This window comes from Leopardus geoffroyi, chromosome C3 (assembly GCF_018350155.1).
Source record: "Leopardus geoffroyi isolate Oge1 chromosome C3, O.geoffroyi_Oge1_pat1.0, whole genome shotgun sequence".
Classification (NCBI taxonomy): domain Eukaryota; kingdom Metazoa; phylum Chordata; class Mammalia; order Carnivora; family Felidae; genus Leopardus; species Leopardus geoffroyi.
Genome location: NC_059338.1, coordinates 8,631,797 through 8,652,195, shown reverse-complemented (window position 1 = coordinate 8,652,195; position 20,399 = coordinate 8,631,797). Strand labels below are relative to the sequence as shown.

The 20,399-nt window shown below is 47.3% G+C and overlaps 1 protein-coding gene and 2 long non-coding RNA genes across 7 annotated transcripts in view; 1 reads left to right on the top strand and 2 right to left on the bottom strand.

The window, feature by feature from the left end:
• Nucleotides 1–1,168: 1,168 nt before the first annotated feature.
• Nucleotides 1,169–20,399, bottom strand: part of PBX1 (PBX homeobox 1) — a 297,252-nt gene continuing 278,021 nt past the window's right edge. For 3 of the 5 annotated variants that reach the window (XM_045455403.1, XM_045455404.1, XM_045455406.1), the window contains one exon: nucleotides 1,169–6,400. In XM_045455403.1, coding sequence (XP_045311359.1) covers nucleotides 6,308–6,400 — 93 coding nt within the window. In that variant the 3' untranslated portion in view covers nucleotides 1,169–6,307. The remainder of the gene's footprint in view (nucleotides 6,401–20,399) is intronic. The other 2 variants (XM_045455405.1, XM_045455407.1) reach the window with 1 other exon arrangement.
• On the bottom strand, nucleotides 9,974–19,309 carry LOC123586339. Its single transcript, XR_006706751.1, has 2 exons — nucleotides 11,461–19,309; nucleotides 9,974–10,947 (listed from the first exon to the last, which is right to left on the bottom strand). It is a non-coding gene; the product is annotated as an uncharacterized LOC123586339 (long non-coding RNA).
• On the top strand, nucleotides 16,908–17,760 carry LOC123586337. The gene is made up of 3 exons (XR_006706749.1): nucleotides 16,908–17,057; nucleotides 17,522–17,593; nucleotides 17,677–17,760. It is a non-coding gene; the product is annotated as an uncharacterized LOC123586337 (long non-coding RNA).

Genomic DNA, 20,399 nt, shown 5'->3' with positions numbered 1-20,399 from the left:
TTAATGTCACTCTAAGTAGTAAACTAGGGGGGCAGAGTCTGGTCCACAAGTTTCCATGCAACTGGAAAAGGAAGTAGTCTGAGCCCGCCTGGCACACCAGACCTCCCACGAGTGTGTTCCAACGTCTAGGTTGCAAGAAGGAACACGAGGCGTCCAGTTTGGCTGCTGGTGATGTTCTCCAAATCAGCATGAGCAGCGAGCCTTACGCTATGGAGGCCATTGGGCTCTTAGCTTGTCCATTAATAAACATGATCCTTTGATCCTCATTGACTCTCCATCCCTTTGATCCATATTCTATTGATTAGAATCACCATCAGGATGAGAGGGTGAGTGATGAGTTCATTCAAGACATTCATACATGCCTGCCTCATTGGGGCTCTGGAGACTTAAGGTGTGAAAACAAGAAATCGGTCATGTGATGTCCCTGGAGGGATAAGGACACGTCAAATGCCAGATAAGTTCCATCCTGCTCATGGATGGGAAGACGGTGTCAATGGCTGGGAGACAGCCTGAGGCCTGGAGGGCTGACATGGCACTGTGGCCAGAACACTTGGAGACACCAAACACCGTAACAGACCAAATCCAAAGGTCAGGGGCGCAATATGGGTGCAAAGAATGGGGAGAGATGCTTACATAGGATGGTAGACATCACGCATGGCAGATGTGCAGATCTACTAGAGCGACATCTAGCCTACAACTGAGTATGATTCATCACCCAGATTCCTTCCTCTAAACCACCTCTCGGGTACCATGAATTTCCAGCTACTGTGATTTCCCAGCAGACAAAGAGAAGGAAAGGGAAGCCACCGGGTAAAACAGCTGTGACTTAAAAACTTAGCATCTATTATGGAAAATCTCCCTGGTATTTCTTTTAACTGGTGCCTAGTGGGTGGCCCCCAGTCGTAGCTAAGCACACAAGGTGGGGTGCTCTGCCCGCCCGCAGCACAGCTCGTAATTGCCCATAAGAGCTCCCTCCCTACTTCTTCCCTTCCTCCCTTCTTAGTTCACAGGTGAGACAGGTGGCTCGTGTGGTCATTCGCCCCCCTGCCCTGGTCTGGAGCCTTTAAAATGATTAGGGCCACAGTGTAAACCATAATCCACACTAACACAGCCCTAGTTTGGGTTGCCAGCACGTTAAGAGAAGAAATTTACACAAAATACAAGTGTATATATTTTTTGCAACAAAAGAAACTATTTATTTGGAATATGCATTACCAGTACAAATTAGGAGACTGTCAAACCTACACCGTGTTAGTATCATTAGAGAACACAAAAGTTCAGTTGGAATCAAAAGGGACCGAAGCCTGTGCTCTCACAGAAGCAGAAAAGCTTAAACTTTCAAAACCAAAAACAGAGCAGAACTTTGTAGGTTTATACTCTGAATAGTAAGAACAGGGGAGGGGAGCAGGAGAATAAAACCAACAACCAAAGGAAAGCACTTCAAAATCATGGAAAACGCCAAAGGAAAGAAAGGAAGTCGTAAGAGAGGAAAGGGGAAAAACATTGAATGTTTTATTAATTTTAACAAAAGGGAAAAAAAAAGTTTACAAAAAATAGAAGATTCCAGAAAGCTTTGAGCTGGGTGTTGAAACCGTAAAGGTGATGTGAAAAGCTCGTCATTATTTTGTTGACTCAGGAACAAGCGTGCAGGTGTGTGGGCAGAAACACTGCCAAACCTTTGTTCCGCGGTCCTGCACCGTGGCCTACACTTTCCTTGCTTATGTTCTGGTTGCTTTCTGGACACTTAATCATTTGTTGAATGCAAGATATTTATAATAAGCTTCTTCCAGATCATACTGCTTTCTTTTCCCCTAGAACTAATAAAAAACATTCCAAATCAAGCCAGTTTAACCGTTTGCTTGAAGCAGCCGCCTACATCAGAGACGTAGAAGAGGTTTGTCGTCAAGAAATCAAACTTCACCTCTCGCCATTAAAAGGAGAGCACTGAGTCGGGCTCGATTTCTCAACTCTTCGTCCAAAATCAGGATTCAAGAGATCAGTAGGCCGACTGACCGACCCCAGGGATGGCGTCCTGGATCGAGTCTATGCAGCCAATGGTCCATCACACCAGGATTTCCTGTGGGATGCTTCTGGAAGAAAAATCCTCTCTGGTTGTAAGAGGGCTCATGGAATGTTGTTATTAATCAGGAAGAAAGAAAGCACTTTGTTGTGACATTCACAGGCAACAAAGGGCGAAAAGTCTTTCCCTTCCTTATAAAATGTCTCCTGGACCGACTCGTTGAATTTGTAAAGGGCCAAAAGGAGAACCCAGGTCCCTGTGTTTTTCTCGGGGACTGTGGGAATGCCACACGCTCTGAAAATACAGGGGAGCGATGTGACATCATGATGGGCTTCATCTTTGTCTTTGAAGTCAACTGAATTCCGGAGCAAAATAGAAGCACAGGGAAACCGCCTACTCTACCAATGTCATCTTTTCACATCACCTCGTGTACATATTTAAGGAATAAAAACAGCAAGAGCATAATCCTGACAATTAAAAAAAAAAAAGCACCCCCCCGTAATAAACAAACCAAAAATAACACAAAACATAATTTTTTTTTTATATTTTAAAGAGTAGGAAGAAAGAAAGAAAAGAATTTATTTCTGGGTCTCAAAGTTAATAAACATAACATGTTAGGTTGTACCTATGATGCTTCACTATCCCAACCTTTTTTTTTTCTTTTTTTTTCTTTTTTTAGTTTACAAAATGAGTTACTGTCACTTTTAAACATTGTGAAACAGGAAATGAATGTGCACAACTCGACACTTTTCTAGCATTCTTGAACTAATTCACAAATGCAAGAAAATAAAAGAAAAATGGGGGAAATGATTAATGTAGGTAGTCTGGCGTGAGAAACAAATGCAGGAATGATGCGTATTGTCACAGAGAGAAGAGGGGAGCCCCCCCATCCTGTTTTGCGTGCTATGAGGGTCATTTTTTAAAATTTTTATTATAAACACTATTAAATCCAGACCGCTTTTTTGGTTTTTTTTTTTCTTTATCTGAATATACAAGAACATTCGTTATCAAATGTTCATCATCAATACTACAAAGAACGAGACACAAGTCGCAAGAAACAATGGAAAATGTTAATAAAGCTGAAAGAATCGTCGAGTATTTTTTTTTGTATTTTTTTAAGTTTTTTTTAAATTTGAGTTTCTGTAGTTTCATCTTTTTTTTTTGGTATCGAAGTCAGGTTTTTCTGGGCAGAAAAATAAAACTCAGAAGGAAAAGAGGTGGGGGGGGGGCGGGGAAGGTACGTGAGCGAAGACGACCAGCAAATAAAGAACCACCACCACAGCAAAGTAAAAAGAATCAATGTAAGGAAGGTGCCACTTGTCACAAAGTACTGCACAGGCGTCAGTTTCACGCCAGGGGAAGGAGTCAGGGATGAAGAGGAAGAGGTGATGAAGAGTTACAAGGTGGGCAAACCCAAGGGCTACTTTTTCTCAGGGGAAATCGGCTGCCAGGGAAGATGGAGCGTTCTCGCTCCTGTCAGAAAATGCAGGAGTCCTGGGGCACATTTTGGTATCTGTAGGATTGACCTAATGTGGATTCCCAGGGAGCTGTATCTCCAGAGGCACGCTCTCTCCATCCCCTTCCTTCTGCCGCCAGAGATCCCATGCTTCGCTTACCGTCGGGGGATCTGGCGGCTGCCACGTTGGACGTGATGGAGGGCGTGGAAGGGAGGTGGTGGAAAACTGGAGCAGACAGGGCGGAGAGAAGTGCTGGGTTGGGAAGGTGCTGGGAGAGGTGAGAATCAGTGCACACTCCGGCGGGAGAGAAACTGTCTGTGCAAATGCAGCTCTGCTCTGCGTCATCAACTTCAAACGGCAATGCCTCAACCCAAATCTGGAATCATTCTTCCTGTGTCCCAGAGAACCCTTTTGGGTCTCTTCTGTCCTGTGCTCAGTCAGCCATGTGTTCCAACTGTCCTCCTGTGTGGGTGGTTTAGATTCCTGATGCTAAGCAAGACTCTCCTCTGGTTCTACAACTACGGGGTGGTCGGTCACAAGATGGCTCTTGCCAAGAAGCCTCCCTACCGAGCCCTGTTCTGATTGGGGCACAGGTCAGCAGACACCACCTTTCCACTGCTTTTAGTCATCACGGCCTTATCCCATCTTGCCAAAGATTTACTTTTTGCCTCTCCTTCAAATTCACACACCTTCCTGTTTCTTAGGTAACCCCTCTCCCCAGTACACACAGGAAGTTTCTATTCCTTACTGGAGTGCCATGCACGATTTCCATGACCTTGTTAGACGGCCATCCTCACCCCTCAGGGTCTTATATTTCTCCCACGGGCCTCTCAAGCAGAGTGCGTGTGACAGGGGACTCCGTACTTACAAGGCCACGTGCTGGATTCAAGTACAAACGAAGAGAACTGGGCCCTATTTTTCTAGTTTGGAGGCTTCTCTCTAGTCTATGGAACCACACAGACCAAAACAAACAAAAAAGTAACACCATCCCTTCCTTTCCTTGTCATCGTGGCAATGACCTCAGGATACTGATGCTACCTAGACGCTGGAACAGGGAAACAGTATGTTGCCCCTACGTGGCATGAACTGGGTTAGTTTGGAGATAACACTTCCCCTGACTTCACGTTTACGGATCGCATACGAATGAAATCAATTTCTTCGGTCTCTCACAAGCCTCTTGGTAAGCCAGGCCTAAGAATCCCCATTTCACAGGTGAAGAAAATGAGGCACTGAGAGATCTGACCAACCTGCTTCCACTGAGTCAAGTTACAGAGCCGCCATCGTTCCCGCTGGCACAGCTGGCTAGGAGGAATGTAAGCTCAGGTGACACTACTGAGTAACTCTCTAGTACGTAACTCTTCTCTCAGACATTCCCGGGGAATGAAAATCACTGGGACGATTTCACGGAGAATATCACCGCCCCTTTCCCCATCGCTCCCAGGTCTTCAAATGAAGCTGGCAAAACGTGCCTGGGCCGTGTGCTCACACAACCCCTCCAGAACAAGAATGTGGCGCCACGGAACACTCCGGACAATTAATGCAATGTCCCTAATACAAAAACAAAACCAGAACAGAACCAAAGCCATTGCAGACATTGCTAAGTACTGTGCGTGGCTCCCTGAGAGTCCAGAGGTGCTGGGAACGGGAAGAGCTTACACTGCAAACCTGGCTTCCACCGTGATTGGTCCCGTGTATGCAGTTCTGCGTGCAAGCCGGGGGGCCGCGGGGCCTGGAAGGTTCAGGCACGTGCTGTCTCTCTGTCTCCGTGAGCCTCGCTCAGAGCCGCTAATTCCCTCTCCTGGGCTAATTGCTGCAGTTGCTAATGTGGGTATTTCTGCAAGCGGCCTGTGACGGATCTGGAGAAAGTGAACGTGTGAGACCGCGCGCGTGCGTGTGCGAGAAGGTGCCGTTGAAGGGTTTCAGGGTGAGAACGTTCTACTCTGTAGCGGTTCGTTCGTCGCCATGCCCACTCGGATCTGGTTTTGCGGTAGGTTCTGGACCTTGCTTACTAAGAGTTGCATGGTCTCCAAAGACTGTGCCTCTGAAACCAAGAGCTGTTAGGAGAAGGAGGAGAAAGTCTCCGAGAATTCTGCCCTTCTGGTTGCTTCCATCCTCTCCTGCTGCTTGACTTCCTGCCTGGGGATCAACCTAGTGGAGGTGAGACCGGAAAATGTGGCACCTTTAGAAGCCCAGCTATGGCAGTCCCCAGGGCACAGCTAGGGCTGGGGAGGAAGAGGAAGAAGTGTTCTAAGCGGAGCTGGCCCAGGGAGGGGAGAGCAAGAGAAGGCAGGGGGCCTGGAACGAGTGGGGCAACGTTGCGCATTCCTGCTAAGAGGTAGTGAGAGTAAGAAGAGAAACTGGGAAGGGCTGCCTGTTCACAGAGGGAGCGAGGGATCCGAGTGAGGTAAATCTGGCTCCTCAAACCACCAGCGTGAAAACATACAAACACGTTTATTATTTTCTTTGTATTTTCTTTCCTCTTTAAATTCCTCTAATGGTTGAAAATATCCTTCCGTGGTGTAAGAGAGGGCGGGGGCTCCGGGAGTCTAGGACAGAGGGAAGGGGCGGGAAAGATGGCGGACACCAGGCTGACAGCTGGAGGCAGGGAAGGGTGGCTTCTACCCAGAAAAAAAAAAGGGAAGAGAGTATAAAGAAGTGTCCAGATTGGCTGAAATAGCATCCCAAAGAAGAGAAGAGAAGGAGACTCTTATTGTGTTTGCTGATTGCTTCGACCTCCAGTCTGACTGCTTCAGCGTTGGGAGAGAAACCCTCCCTCCTGGCCCTGTCCCGACTGGGGCACAGGGTCAGCCGGGATGCGATTGCTGGGAGATCAGTTGGAGGTATCAGAGTGAACACTGCCAGGGCCTTCTGTAGGGGAGGTCACTGATGAAGGGGTAGTGGCATCCTGCCAACCTCCATTAGCCTAGAAGGGAAAAAGGGAGAGAAGTCAGTCTTCTGAGATTGGGTGGCCATTTTGAGCAGACAATGACAACAAGGCAACTTGTGTGAAGGGCCTAGCACGGTGCCTGGCACATAGGACGCTCCTCGGCTGGGCCGCTATTCTTGTGGTTGGTAGTACTCCCTCCACCCTCAGAGGAGTATGGGCCCTCCCATTGAGCCTTTGGACACAAGGTTAATACCCCCCACTTCTCGAAGCTTTTTGAAGTCAGTTCAAGCTGTCAGATGATCATGGTGGTGCTCTAGGGGAATGACAGGTCGAGGGACCCAAGTTCTGGTTCCGACACTGGCCATGGCTAGCTGTTGACCCTGGTGAAGCACTTCTACGTCTTTGGGCCTCGGGTTCCCCTTTAGAAAAATTAAAAGATTGCCCGAATGCCTTCTAAAGCCTTTCTATGCGTGTTCCGTACGTTAGGGGATTCCAGGCACCTGTTCTGTGCAAGGTTCTGTATAGATGCTCTTGGGTATACAATGACGAGTGAGATACGGTTCGTGGCTTCAAGGAGGTGGATAAGACATGCATGTGAATGAACTATCATTCAAGGCAGAACCTAAGAAACAGTACAACCCAGTTGTTATGACGGTTCAGATGAAGGCAATACCCCATCTTGTTGGAGCATCAGGGAAGGCATCATGGAAGAGGTAGTGTTTGAGGTGAGCCTTGAAAAGTACAGAGGGTGATTCAGGCAAATAAAACAGGCGAAAACAAAGGTGGACCAGGGACTGATCTACACAAATATATCTAGAGAGGTGGTGATCCAGGAAGCTGTAAGTTTGATCTATGTTTATAGATCATTTTTCTAAGACTCTAAATCCAGAAGCATCCAGAAATGGAATTGTTCTGAAAGGATTTATTTTGATGACCACCCCTTTCCAAAGATATCCCCCCGTTAAAATGGCTGGAGGATGATTTGCTAGAGTGGTTAATTCACGATGCATAATTCAGGACTGTTTATGTATTTTAAAGCATTGAAATATAAGTGAGCTAAGATGCCTTTTCCCCGCCTCAGTTGCTGTGTTCCTTTGGAGTTAATGTACCTCAGCTCTAAAAATGTGAATGTTGAACAGACCAGGTCTTGGGCATTCTGGGTCAATTATTTTCTACTGTACTATTGCCACTTGGGAAGGTCACAACTTCCACTCTAGGATACTCCAGGGCACCCAGGACCTACATGCAAACGTGTTCACATTTCATTCATAAGAAAGCAGGGGTGCGAGAGAAAAGTGGGCTTCTGGTCTTGGGCATTCTGGGTCAATTATTTTCTACTGTATTATTGCCACTTGGAAAGGTCACAACTTCCACTCTAGGATACTCCAGGACCTACATGCAAACGTGTTCACATTTCATTCATAAGAAAGCAGGGGTGCGAGAGAAAAGCGGGCTTCTGGTCTTGGGCATTCTGGGTCAATTATTTTCTACTGTACTATTGCCACTTGGGAAGGGTCACAACTTCCACTCTAGGATACTCCAGGGCACCCAGGACCTACATGCAAACGTGTTCACATTTCATTCATAAGAAAGCAGGGGTGCGAGAGAAAAGCGGGCTTCTGGTCTTGGGCATTCTGGGTCAATTATTTTCTACTGTACTATTGCCACTTGGGAAGGGTCACAACTTCCACTCTAGGATACTCCAGGACCTACGTGCAAACGTGTTCACATTTCATTCATAAGAAAGCAGGGGTGCGAGAGAAAAGCGGGCTTCTGGTTTATGACTGAGACACACAGGCTTCTCAACCTTTGAATCCGGGCTCCTTTTCCTCTGCCCTTCTCATCCTCTTGGCTTTCTTTTTCACTGGCTCACCCAAAGGATGTTCCAATTTTCCCGGGAAAGCCGGGCTTTTCATTCAAAGCAGCTCCCACCAGTTACCTCGACACGAGGATAGATGTTTTTCCGCACCTCCCTAAAGAGCAAGCAGGTCTAGATACTAAGAGGGCAAAAGGTTAGCCTGGGCAATGCCAAGGGCATTTCACCTCAATTGGGGATCCATGAATAATTGCACGAAAATCCAAATCTCCATCTCCTGACCTAGTCAGTAGCTCCTCCTCCCCCTCTCCCTGTCCAGCACCCCTTGGTGGTGGATCCCTTGCCCTTGGTGAGGGATCGGAAGGGGAACAACGAGGAGGAAATGGGAACTCTTTATTTTACAGTGATTCTTTCTGGGGCGCCTGGGTGACTCAGTTGGTTAAGCGTCTGACTCTTGATCTCGGCTCAGGTCATGATCTCACGGGTATGAGGTGGAGCCCTGTGTCGGGCTCCGTGCTGGGCGTGAAGCATGCTTGGGCTTCTCTTTCTGTCTCTGTCTCTCTCTGCCCCTCCTCCACATGCTCTCTCCCCAAATAAATAAATAAACATTTGGGGCACCTGGGTGGCTCAGTCGGTTAGGCGTCCGACTTCGGCTCAGGTCATGATCTCACGGTTTGTGGGTTCGAGCCCCAAGTTGGGCTCTGTGCGGATAGCTTAGAGCCTGGAGCCTGCTTTGGATTCTCTGTCTCCCTCTCCCTCTGCCCCTCCCCTGCTCATGCTCTTTCTCTCTCTGTCTCTCAAAAATAAATAAATGTAAAAAAATAAAAATACAAAAAAATATTTAAAAATATACAACAATTCTTTCTGGGTTGTATAAAAATATACAACCATCTTTCTGGGGCCAATACCCTGTCATATGATCATAATCATATTAATTCAGTTTCCTAACGCAGGTTTGTCACAGGGGTGGCAAGAGGTTAGTCTCTCTTCCCGACCAAGAACATATATATTCTGGTGCCATTTTAGGAGGAGTGGGAACAGCGATTATACTCATTTTACCCCAAAGAAAATTCTTTAATGTCATTTATCTTTTCTGATTACAGAAGATAAGCTTATATAAGATTTTCAAATACAGTATTTGCAACTGGATATGCAATATAATATTTGGAAAATAGAAAAAGCATGAAAAACAAAAGGCGCAACTCTCAAAATCCTACTGTGCAAAGATAGCCAACTATTAGCATTTTGATACCTGTCTTAAGAATCCTTTTTTTATATGTGTGTGTTTAGCAGAGATAGATGGATAAATAAGTAAATGGCGGGGTGTGTGTGTGTGCGTGTGTGTGTGTGTGTGTGTGTGTGTGTGTGTGTTTGCTGAGTAGTACAGGATTTTAAGAAAACTTCACAGAGCTTCCTGAAGTACAGTGTCATGAGGCAGAGAATAAAGTGCTCGCACAAGAAGAGAAGACTCACGTATCTTGGAATCGACCTGGTGGGGGACGTGTAGATGCGGAAACCCCAGGAAAGCAGTCTACGTCCATGTCAGAGTACAAGGCGCAAAAACGTTTCACTACATCGCGCTCCTAATATATCACTACTCTTACCATTATTTAGCCATGCTTCAATTTCATTAAAGTAACAGTAAGTGGTGCCCAAAGTAAAGCCATTAGTAGAGAAAATGAGCCTGGCGGTGTCTCATTCGGAGGGATTTGGCAAGGCATCCTGGACTGACCAGAAGATTCCAGGAGACTCCTTTTGATTCGTGTGTCTGAGATGAAATAACTCAAACAGGAGACGTTTGAAAAAGTTTTGTTTTCTCAGACCAGTGCACAGGATGCCAGAGGGTACAGGAAACTCACAGATGGTAGAGACAGGAATCAGTTCAAGCTGATACCAAAACTGGCATCTTAATTATCCTAGTTGGCCCAGTGAGGAAGAATATATAAGACCTCTTAAAAATAAATAAAATCAATCTCTTTTCTTTCACTCCCCCTCTATCCATAAACACACACGCAGACACACACAACTTCAGATTGGGCGGTCAGCTATCCCCTTGTGCCCGGGGCCCCTCAACATTAACACTGAAGTCCTGTATTCCTGTAACTACTCCCCCCACCCCCGCGCCCCCCGCTAAAACCTCCGTGATCAGAAACTGCGAGCAAGCCCAACTTCGCCAGGTTTCCTGTAAATCACTCTGGCTGCTTCGGCGGCGCTGTTCCAGCCTTAATGCAAGCCGTTCAGAGGCTGCTCCGTCTTGGGAAACAGCTGACCTCGCTTACTGCCACGTTAACCCTGGGGAGCAATTCCTTCCCGCTTCCTGACTGCGGGTGCATATTAAGTAGGAAACTCCGCCTTTGTGTGTTTATTTATCTCTGGGGCGGGCGCAGGGAGCAGGGAGGATGGTCTCATTAGCGACCGTGGGGGCGGGGGGTGGCAAGAAATAAGACTTTCCTTCTGATTTTTCTTCTGCGCCCCAACTGCCGCCTCCACTCATCTTCGGATGCAAACCTCCCTTTAGAACAGACACACTCCCTTCAAAATGCTGATGTCGGAAACGCACTGAGGCCTCACGGGGGTGGGAAGGTGAAATCTGCAAAACCAAGTGTGCCCTTGTTATCTCTAGGAACATGCCTCCTGCAGGAGCCTTTACGTTCGCAGCTAGTCGTACAGGAAATTCTGCGGCCTGTGGCCTGGAAGCGAGGCCTGATCTCACATTTAATTCCACCAGATGAAGCCTAAGCCAGCAGCAGGCTCATCATGGAACCTCCTGGAGGAGGAAGCCAAAGGAATACACAATTAGGACAAAATGCACACGGTTTCCCAGACAAGAAAACCCGGACTTTCAAACACAAATTAAAGAAAGGGATTTGGGAACAAAACATTTCAGAACAAACAAACGACTGCGGACTCCACATCCTGCCCGAATGAATCTGGCACGTAATTGATATATACCCAATGTTGCCGGGACCCCCTCTAATGGATAAGGCGCAGCCTGCCTATCGGACGAGGCACAGCGAGCTCTGAGGCCAGGGATGGGGCAGTGGGGGATGGGAACACCCACCTGGGTTCTCCTGACCAAACGCGAGAACACGGAATTGTCCCTGAAGCCCCGACTTCTCTCCCTCTCTCTCTCTGCCACCTTCCCGAGCCCAAACAAGGGCCACCTGCCTCTCCCCTGCTGTTGAGGTTCCAGCACCGCTTTCAGCCCAGAGCAGTGGCTGCTGAGCTGAGAACTGCTAGTCCCACCCTCCGCTCCTTCCCGCTCTTCCTCTGAGCTTACCTTAGCAGCACACCGTTGATGCAGAGAATTCATCACCTGATGTGACAGCCCGAGCGAAGCCTGGCACTAAGAAACTCTCATTTGCAACCCAGAAATACGCTGAGGTGCCACAAACTGGCTGATGTCAGCACCAAGGAGAGCTCGATGTGCATATGGGCCAGATGCCATTACCAGAGATGCCTTCGGCGTGGGTGGGGAGGCGGACGTGCTCCAGGCCCCCAAAGGCCCGGCACTGGTGGGGCCGGCCAGGAAGAAAAACAAAAGAAACGGGGATGTGTGCTCCCTCTCCATGCGGACAGGCATGCACAGACAAACACACACAGCCACCACTCATCAGCAGGGACGTCGGCTCACTCGGCGGGGCCACATCCTAGATCGACCACTTTTCCAAGAAGCTCGAAGAACGATGTTTTCCTGATATGCGCACACTTTTCCCAAGATTATACCCCGAGCATTTGCCCTTGGGGACAAAACAGTCAAAGTTTCCCCGGAAAGTCTGACAACGGTTAGTAGGTGCCGGCCCACTCTGACAACCTCTGGTCCTCCCTCCAGCTGCCCCCAGAGTGATCTTCCCAACATGTAATTGTGATCTCCCTCTTTCACCTTCAGTGGCTTCTCATTAGCCTCCAGATGAGGTTGAGTGTCCTCACCAGGCCCACAATGTCCTTGATCTTGCCCACTCTCCAACGCAACCCTTGTGTTTCATACTTCAACCGTTAGCAGGCTGCTAAGAAATTCCCGGAACAGAGGAGTCAGTTCATGCCTGCTTCTTTCCCCTTGAAGACCCCACTTATCCAATGACATGCCACTCACGCCTTGTACTGTTCTTCAAGACTGAGGTTAAGTATCCTTGTGCCCTATCTGCCCCCGGCAATGTCTCTTCCTCCTGCAGGTTCCCCCCCACCCCCCGCCCGCGTTCTCTGTATGCACCTGTATCGCAGTACCCGGGCGGCCATACTGCATTTGTTCTTCTATATGTCTGCCTCACTCATCAGACCACGATGGCTGGGCTGTGGAACTTTGCTTCCGAAGTGCCTGCCACAGCACAGACTTTAATAAATATCTCTTGGAGGGGCCTACGAAGAAGTACATAAACGTTCAGCGGCAGGCACTCCAACGTTCCTTCTCCATCGTGGGCTTGGAGGGATCCACGGTAGCAGATCCGGGACCTCCGCGGTTTAGTCTGACTACACGGAAAGAGCTTGTGAGCACCGAGAAGCTACTCAAGCGACAAGGCAGAGGCAGTGCCAGGTTGCAGGGTGACTTCTACATCCAGGAAGTGAACTCTTCTCTTACTCAGCAGACATCAAGACATCCAAATAAGGAACTATATGATTAATATTCATACTGTTCTGTACTGTTTCTTTAAAAAACAGTTGGAAAAAAAAAAAAACAACAACAACAAACCCAAACACTGGACCCTGCCTGTCGTGGCTCCACAGCTTAGCTCACCATGTCAACAAGGGCTGTTCTCCAAAGGGCACGGGGAGGGCCTGGCATCTGGACTGGCCTTCCCGTTGCCTCCTCCGGCTTAGTGGGGTTCACGGAAATGTACGGAACAGACACGGTCCCTGTGTGGCCTGCAGGGGCTTTTCCCATCTTTATCCTCTCTGAGGCTGAGACTCCCACGCAGATCCAGCTTCTACCACCTTGGGATCTGGGAATGGAGCCGCCAGAGAAAATAGAGGACACCTCCCAAAGCTGGGATAAACAACAAGTAACTGTTTAGTGTACGTCTGTCCCGTGCAGTGTCTACACTCACTAGATCTGGGCATCCCTGCTGGGGAATAACAGGGACACTCAACCCAAAAGATTCTATTCTGGCTCACCGGGTACCCCAGGCAACTCAGAATCAATTTTGCTGCTTGTCCTGCTCTGACCTCTTGCACCTGTTTCTTTGTACAGGTACTTCTCTTCTGCGGCTAAAGCCACCTCTGCCAAATCCACGGCCAGCTTCTGCGTAAATTCCCGCTATTTCTGCCAGTTCGGCTAAGACCGAGATCGTGACTTGCCCTTGCAACTCGAAGCTTGCTCTGGAGCCTCAGCTCACCAACTCCCACCTGCCATCACATTTCCCCGGAGTCAACCCTCTGCTTGGATTATCCCCATGCTGCTGGCCCCAGAATCCCTGTTTCCATGGTCCCCTGACCGCAGAGGGTGTCCTCCCTGGTTGCCACCTGCCACTCGGTCAGTCCCTGGTGACCTTCCAGCCGGGTCCCACCATGCTCTCCCTTTCTAGGCGGGCCCCACCGCAGCTTCTCGAGCCTCGAGATTTTGCCCTGAAAGGTCTGTGTATGTTAAGACAAATCAGCCGTTCCTGGTAGAGAACAGATACCCTTGCTAACCGAGACTTCAGTAGTTTCAGCTGAATAACAGATCGCCCACTGCCCAAGTGAGGGTCCCTTTTGCTCTACAGATGAAATCCAGCGAGAGGCTCTTGGCCTTTGCCCGTCCCTCTCCTCTGGCCTCTAGAAACCTGCGTCATCTTCCACGGCCTGGTCAGAGAGCCACCTCCTTCCTCTTTCAAGGCACACCATCACCCACTTCCCTAAATGCCAGGACCCCCGACTTTTTGACCCTTCATGTTGACTTTTAACCATATGCAGCTCTTATTTATTTAAAGGTCTATGTGAGTACCGGCTCTTCCTCACGGTCACCATTTCATTCTGATCCACAAATACGTCTCCAGTGCCTGCCCCGTGCTATGCACCGGGCATACAGTGGTAGATTTGACACATCTGACATCTGCTCTCCCGCTTCTTCCTGCCTCGTGGGACACAGACATTGGATAACTTGTCAAAAGGACAAACGTAGATTCTAGGTGGTAGTAAGTGCGAGGAGAGAATATAGTAGGGACCTCATTGCACTCGGGCTTCTGGGAAGTCAGCCCAGAGGTGAGCGGATACAGACAAGTAGAAAGAGGGGCAAAGAGGCCACTGGGCAGAGAGAGAATCCCTTCCCAAGGCTCCAAGGAACTGAGAGGAGGCCAGAAGCAATGGAACCAGGAGAAGAGCAGCCACGGCAGCAAGATGGGGCCGGAGAGTGGCAGGGCTCCATCATGCCAAGGCTTGCAGGCCATATGAATGGCTTTCGTCTTCAGTCTCAACGAGATCACAGATCATTCAGCCACAGGGCCTCAGAGAACAGGGATCACGTCTCACCGGGAGCCGCTTGGTTAAGTCTCGAGTTGGATGAACAGAGAAACGAATGCTTTGAAAGCTTCCGTTGGCGGCCTGCCCTGTGCGTGCAAGGCCGTCGGGCCGCCGGTGTCTGTGATAACTGCACAGTAACACACGGATTGTGGTAGCGATTCTCTTACTCTGGTGGATGAGTCTCAAATGGTACACAAACCCTGCGGGGGTTCCTATTCCTACTTGTCAGGTGAGGAAACTAGGACTCAGAAACTAGAATATGCCAAACGCAGTCCCCGCTCTGTGCCACTATTTTAGACACTTCAAATTTGAAAAGGTCGGGCTGTGTGACACGTGTGGGCACCACACGTGAAGCGTGGCTTAGGGCTGAAGGCAGGGGATTCGTGTCTGTGGTTCCCCTTCAGGGAATCTTTGTGCTGTTTAGGAAGATGCCGGAACCTATGAGCCACAAGACGGCCTCAAAAGAGTCTTTTAGGGGATTCTGATACCGCTCACTCCTAAGCCTCAGTCCACCTCACCAAACTTGGTTTTGGACAAGACAAGCTCTACTGCCCTGGTGTTATGCCACTGTGGGTAGCGCCATCTTGCTAGTTAATATTAAGTCACCTTATCCGGAAAGGCGGGGTCCTGCTCGAAGACCTGTGGAGTAAATTTGGTGGCCATCTACCTGGGAGGAGCACGGACTCTCCATGACCAGTCGCTGCCTCCAACCTTATCTGGCACACACTCTAACTGCTGCCCGAGGGGTGCCCGTCGAAACCCAACCACAAGACCATTGACTGCCACATGGTCACCGGGCGCCACCCTGCCAGCACCCCGCACCACACGACTCAAGTGCACATGGAGGTCGACTCTGAGATCAAGACCTATGATGGCACCGTCTAAGCTTCGTCATTTATGAAGTCATCTGTTGTGAAGGCCCGCAATCAATACCGTCCTGTAAGGCGCTTCAGACACAGAGGATGGTTTTGGGTGACCCTTTCACAGCTCGCACGGGAGATGAAGTAGTGTGAGTTTCCAAGTTCATCCGTTGGGTTGCTTTCTTATTTCTGTTAAAAGTGCACATAGGACGGTGACACATAACGTCTCCACGTCCCACCGACTTACGGAGTCCCTATGTTAAATGTACATCAGGAGTTAAAAATCTGTTTTATTTAACTTTGCAGAGTCAAGGAAAATAAGTTCAGCTTGATTTAGCTAAATAGAGGTGCCTCAGTGCAGCAAAGTATTTATATCTGAATAAACATCCTCTACGCTCAGACCTGCAGAAACCAGCACACATCCACACTTAACACACATCCACACACAGTGTTCACCAACAGGCAAAATGTCGACACACTTTGTCATATTTACACAGAGCCACTACGCATGTAGAAAACACAACACCTGAAGAATGCATATAGGAACACGCACACACGTGCACACACACACAGATGCTGCTTCTGCTGGAAAAGAGGAGCTGTGTAAGACAACAGAACATTGCATCTACTCATATGGCCAAATCTGGATAATGCAAGCAAAGGGTATTTTTAAACACTTTTTTTTTAACTCTCAGTATAAATTATCCAACGGGCTGATTCTCCACAGCCCCAAGTTCTTCATTTTATTTTTGTAACCTCTGATTTTGCTTTGGCTTTTCTGAAAGGCTTTTATTTACTCAGGGCACACACAGAGATTGTATACACACCTTCACCATGAACGGTAGCCATGCACAGAACACACACACGCGCACACACACACACACACACGCGCGCACTCATGGTGTGGACCTGGAAGCTATTTACCATCACACAGGAAGCTAAAGCCCCTTACACTTTTCTGACCATCCAAGAGACAGCAATTACCCCAGATTATCAGACCAACAATGACATGCCATGTAGAGAGAGACACTGAGCCAACTCTGCGTCCCAAAGACTGGCATATTCAAGTACACTTAGGACATTAATAGCAATTTACGTGCCATCACTGAGACAAAGCCACAAAGGCGCCACTGGCAGCCTCTTATTTTGAAGCCTGTTATTTGTGGGAGTTACAGGCTATAATCACAACAGAAACTTTCAAAACCCTTATCTTCTGTGACGCACCAAATCTATTTCAGAGTCATAATTGCTATGTCACCGGAGAGTTTGCTGCTTAATGCACTCAAATGCCATTTAGTGTTTGCAGGGTCATTACAGCTCACAGAAGAGGGGGGTGGATACGGTGGGAAGCTGTAGGGGAGAATGCAGACAGAGGACGTTGAGGGGAATGTGCTAGAATGGGGCACTAATTTATTTAAGGAAGGGTATTGTTGTTTTGAGAATTCCACTTACTGACAGAAATGAGAACAAGGGCTTGAAAACAACCTATGGACTGGAGAATTCAGAATTCATGGATCCCCCCCCCCCCCGAGATCTTCTGTGGATGCTGGGGAGTGGCCTCTTTTCTTCTGAGATTCTCAACCAGGTGCGAGAGTGGGTTGATTTTTTAAAGTTGAATTTTTTTTTCCCCTTTCACATTGTTCCAGAAACCTCCGCAGTGGGAGTCTTCCATTGGTGCTGTGGGCTTGGGAATCTGACCTGGCTTTTCTGTATGTGCTCTGATATGGAACCACGAGGGCAGAGGGGGACAGCGCCGGTGATGTGTCAAAATTCAACAGCCCAGAAGAATGTGCTCCCTCACAGGTGGCAGGAGAAGATACCAGGAGACTGATACGGCAGCCAAACTACCAGAAAACAGCCTGTCACTCAGAAGACCATGTTTTAGACCTAAGTCGAGCTAAGGTCATAAGAAAGCTTGTTAAATGTCTGTAGCTTTCTTTCTTCATCCGGGGTACAAACTAGCCAAGGACTTACTCGGCAAATCCTAATACTTCCGGTAGTATTAGGGTAAACTGTCCAGGAACATTTGACTGATTAATATATCTCTAGGTTTTCCAAGAAAACTCTCGGGTTCTACTTGATAGCTCTGAGTTCTTTCATAGACTAGAAATATAGAAAATGGTAAGTGAATTCAGATTGCAGGGTTATTATTATTATTATTTTTTAAAGATCAACACCAGTATCACTTATAGATTTGCCTTTAGTTTTCCTAGGATAAAAATCCACCTTTCACGCTGAAGAACTTTCCACAGAAACAAGACAGAATGAGACCTGGAGCCTTATTCCACAAGAGCCCCCTTCTGCTGAGAAATAAGAGTTTTCTCTATTTTCTACATGTTGGAAAAGTGCACGATGGGATAATAACCTTCTTGTATAAAAGTTCTTAGAAATCGATACAAAAAGATGAACATTTCATACAAGGCTAACAAATGAAAGACGTTCAATCTCACTAGTAATCAAAGAGATACAAATTAAATTAAAATAAAAATGAGATGCCGTTTTATAGTTTGATAATTGACAAAGATTTAAAAAAACTGCTAAGACGCTGTTCCTGAGAGTGGGGAAGCAGGAATGATCATAAACTGCTGCTGGGAAACATACATGCATAGAAGTTTCCAGAAGAAAAATTTGCCATACATCACCACAGCCTTAGACTAGTTCATATCCTTCGATCTGGCAATTCCATTTCTAGGAATTTATTCAAGGAAATAACAGAAAATATACAGTGAGTCTTCTGTACTATGATGTTTACCACAGTGTTTTTAATAATAGTAAAAAAAAAAAAAAAAAAGGAAAAGAAAACAGCTTGCACGGTCCACTGTACACATTGATTAAGTAAATTATGGACTTTCCCTATAATAGACTCCTGTGTGGTTATTAAAATTATGTTTGAGAAGAAATGTTTAGTGATATGGAAAATATTCATAATATATTTTTAGTCAAATAAGTAGATTACAAAATGATATGTTCGATACGATCATAGCTTTTCTACACCTACACAAAACATACTTACACACAAAATGCTAGAAAGCTGGAGAGCAAAAAGTTAGCAGTAACTTCCTTCCATGTGATTTTCCTGCATTCTCCAAATTTTCTATGTTAAATATTAATTTTTAATCAGAAAATAAAAAGTAAATGCAGGAGTGCCTGGGTGGCCCGGATGAGTGTCCAACTCTTGATTTCGGCTCAGGTCATGATCTCACAGGTCATGGATTAGAGCCCTGCATCAGGCTCTGCGCTGTCGGCATGGAGCCTGCTTGGGATTCTCTCTCTCCCTCTTTCTCTGCCCCTCCCCTGCACTTTCTCTGTCTCAAAATAAATAAATAAATGTTAAAAAAAAAAAAAAAAAGAAAAAAGTAAATGTAAAATTTAGACAAAGCGTGTGCGGGAAAGTCCACATCTGATTTAGGTCTTTGTCTTGTGTGTTTGAAAGGTCTTGGCCAACCTCCAGAGCTCACTGGAAAACAAACCAGTGCAATCAATGGTCAAATAAATATAGGTCGGAGGCCTTTCTTAGATGGAGGGAAGTAGGACTCTTGCTTAGAGAAGAGAAAGTTATCAAATGACTTCCAAACTCTCTTCAAAATATAACTACCTGTGAAGAATGTTAATGTTGTGTTTCCCTTGCCACAAAAAATAAGGTCAAAGAAAGCGAAACATAGCAATCAACTTAGATGAGATGCAGAGTTGCTTGATTTTCCCTGCCCTAATGCCCAATGCAGTAATGGGGTAATAACCGATTCCAAGAAAATGCTTGCCAATCAAATGAATGAACTGTGGATCAAGCTCAAGGCCACAGAGACAACACCTGTCCCAGAAGAAAGAGAAGTTGGAGGATGAGGAGCGGGGGGGGGGGAGGGGGAGGAGGGGGGGAGGGGGAGATGAAGAAGAAGAAGAAAAAGAGGAAGCAGCAGCAGCAGCCATTTTTGTGTGTGGGAGAGACATTCTGAACAACAGAAACACAAAAATATGTGTGTTTGTGGGGATTCTGGGCAAGCAGAAGATCCAGTCACAGGCCTTCTTGCTGGTTTAAAAATAAATAAAGGGAAAGGGAAAGGGATAGGGAAGAAGAGAAACGTCCTGACTACAGGTTCAAGGATACTCCATGCAAAAAGCATGCATTAAGCACCTACTATGTACCATGCCTGAATTGAAGGCTAGGATACAAAACTAGGGTCCTTCTGTTTAGAAATCAGGGGGCCTCGGGGCGCCTGGGTGGCGCAGTCAGTTAAGCGGCCGACTTCAGCCAGGTCACGATCTCGCGGTCCGTGAGTTCGAGCCCCGCGTCGGGCTCTGGGCTGATGGCTCAGAGCCTGGAGCCTGTTTCCGATTCTGTGTCTCCCTCTCTCTCTGCCCCTCCCCCGTTCATGCTCTGTCTCTCTCTGTCCCAAAAATAAATAAACGTTGAAAAAAAAAATTTTTAGAAATCAGGGGGCCTAGAGAGAAAGAAAAGCAATCAGAAAAGGACTCCCATTCCAACCCAGTGAGCTAAGTACTACATAGATCCAGTCTGCAGGGACGGGGAAGTCCTTCTAGGAGAAGATAACTCTGAGCTAAATCTTTTTTTTAAAAAAAATTTTTTTTTTCAACGTTTATTTATTTTTGGGACAGAGAGAGAGACAGAGCATGAATGGGGGAGGGGCAGAGAGAGAGGGAGACACAGAATCGGAAACAGGCTCCAGGCTCTGAGCCATCAGCCCAGAGCCCGACGTGGGGCTTGAACTCACGGACCGTGAGATCGTGACCTGGCTGAAGTCAGACGCTTAACCGACTGCGCCACCCAGGCGCCCCTGAGCTAAATCTTTTAAATTGAGTGGGATCATGAGATCCTTGCCCAATGCCATAGATTCTGGGCTATGGATTCTATCGCTTGAGAACTTTAATTGGTAGGAATTGCCTGTAGGAAAGGCCAAACACAGTAGGACAA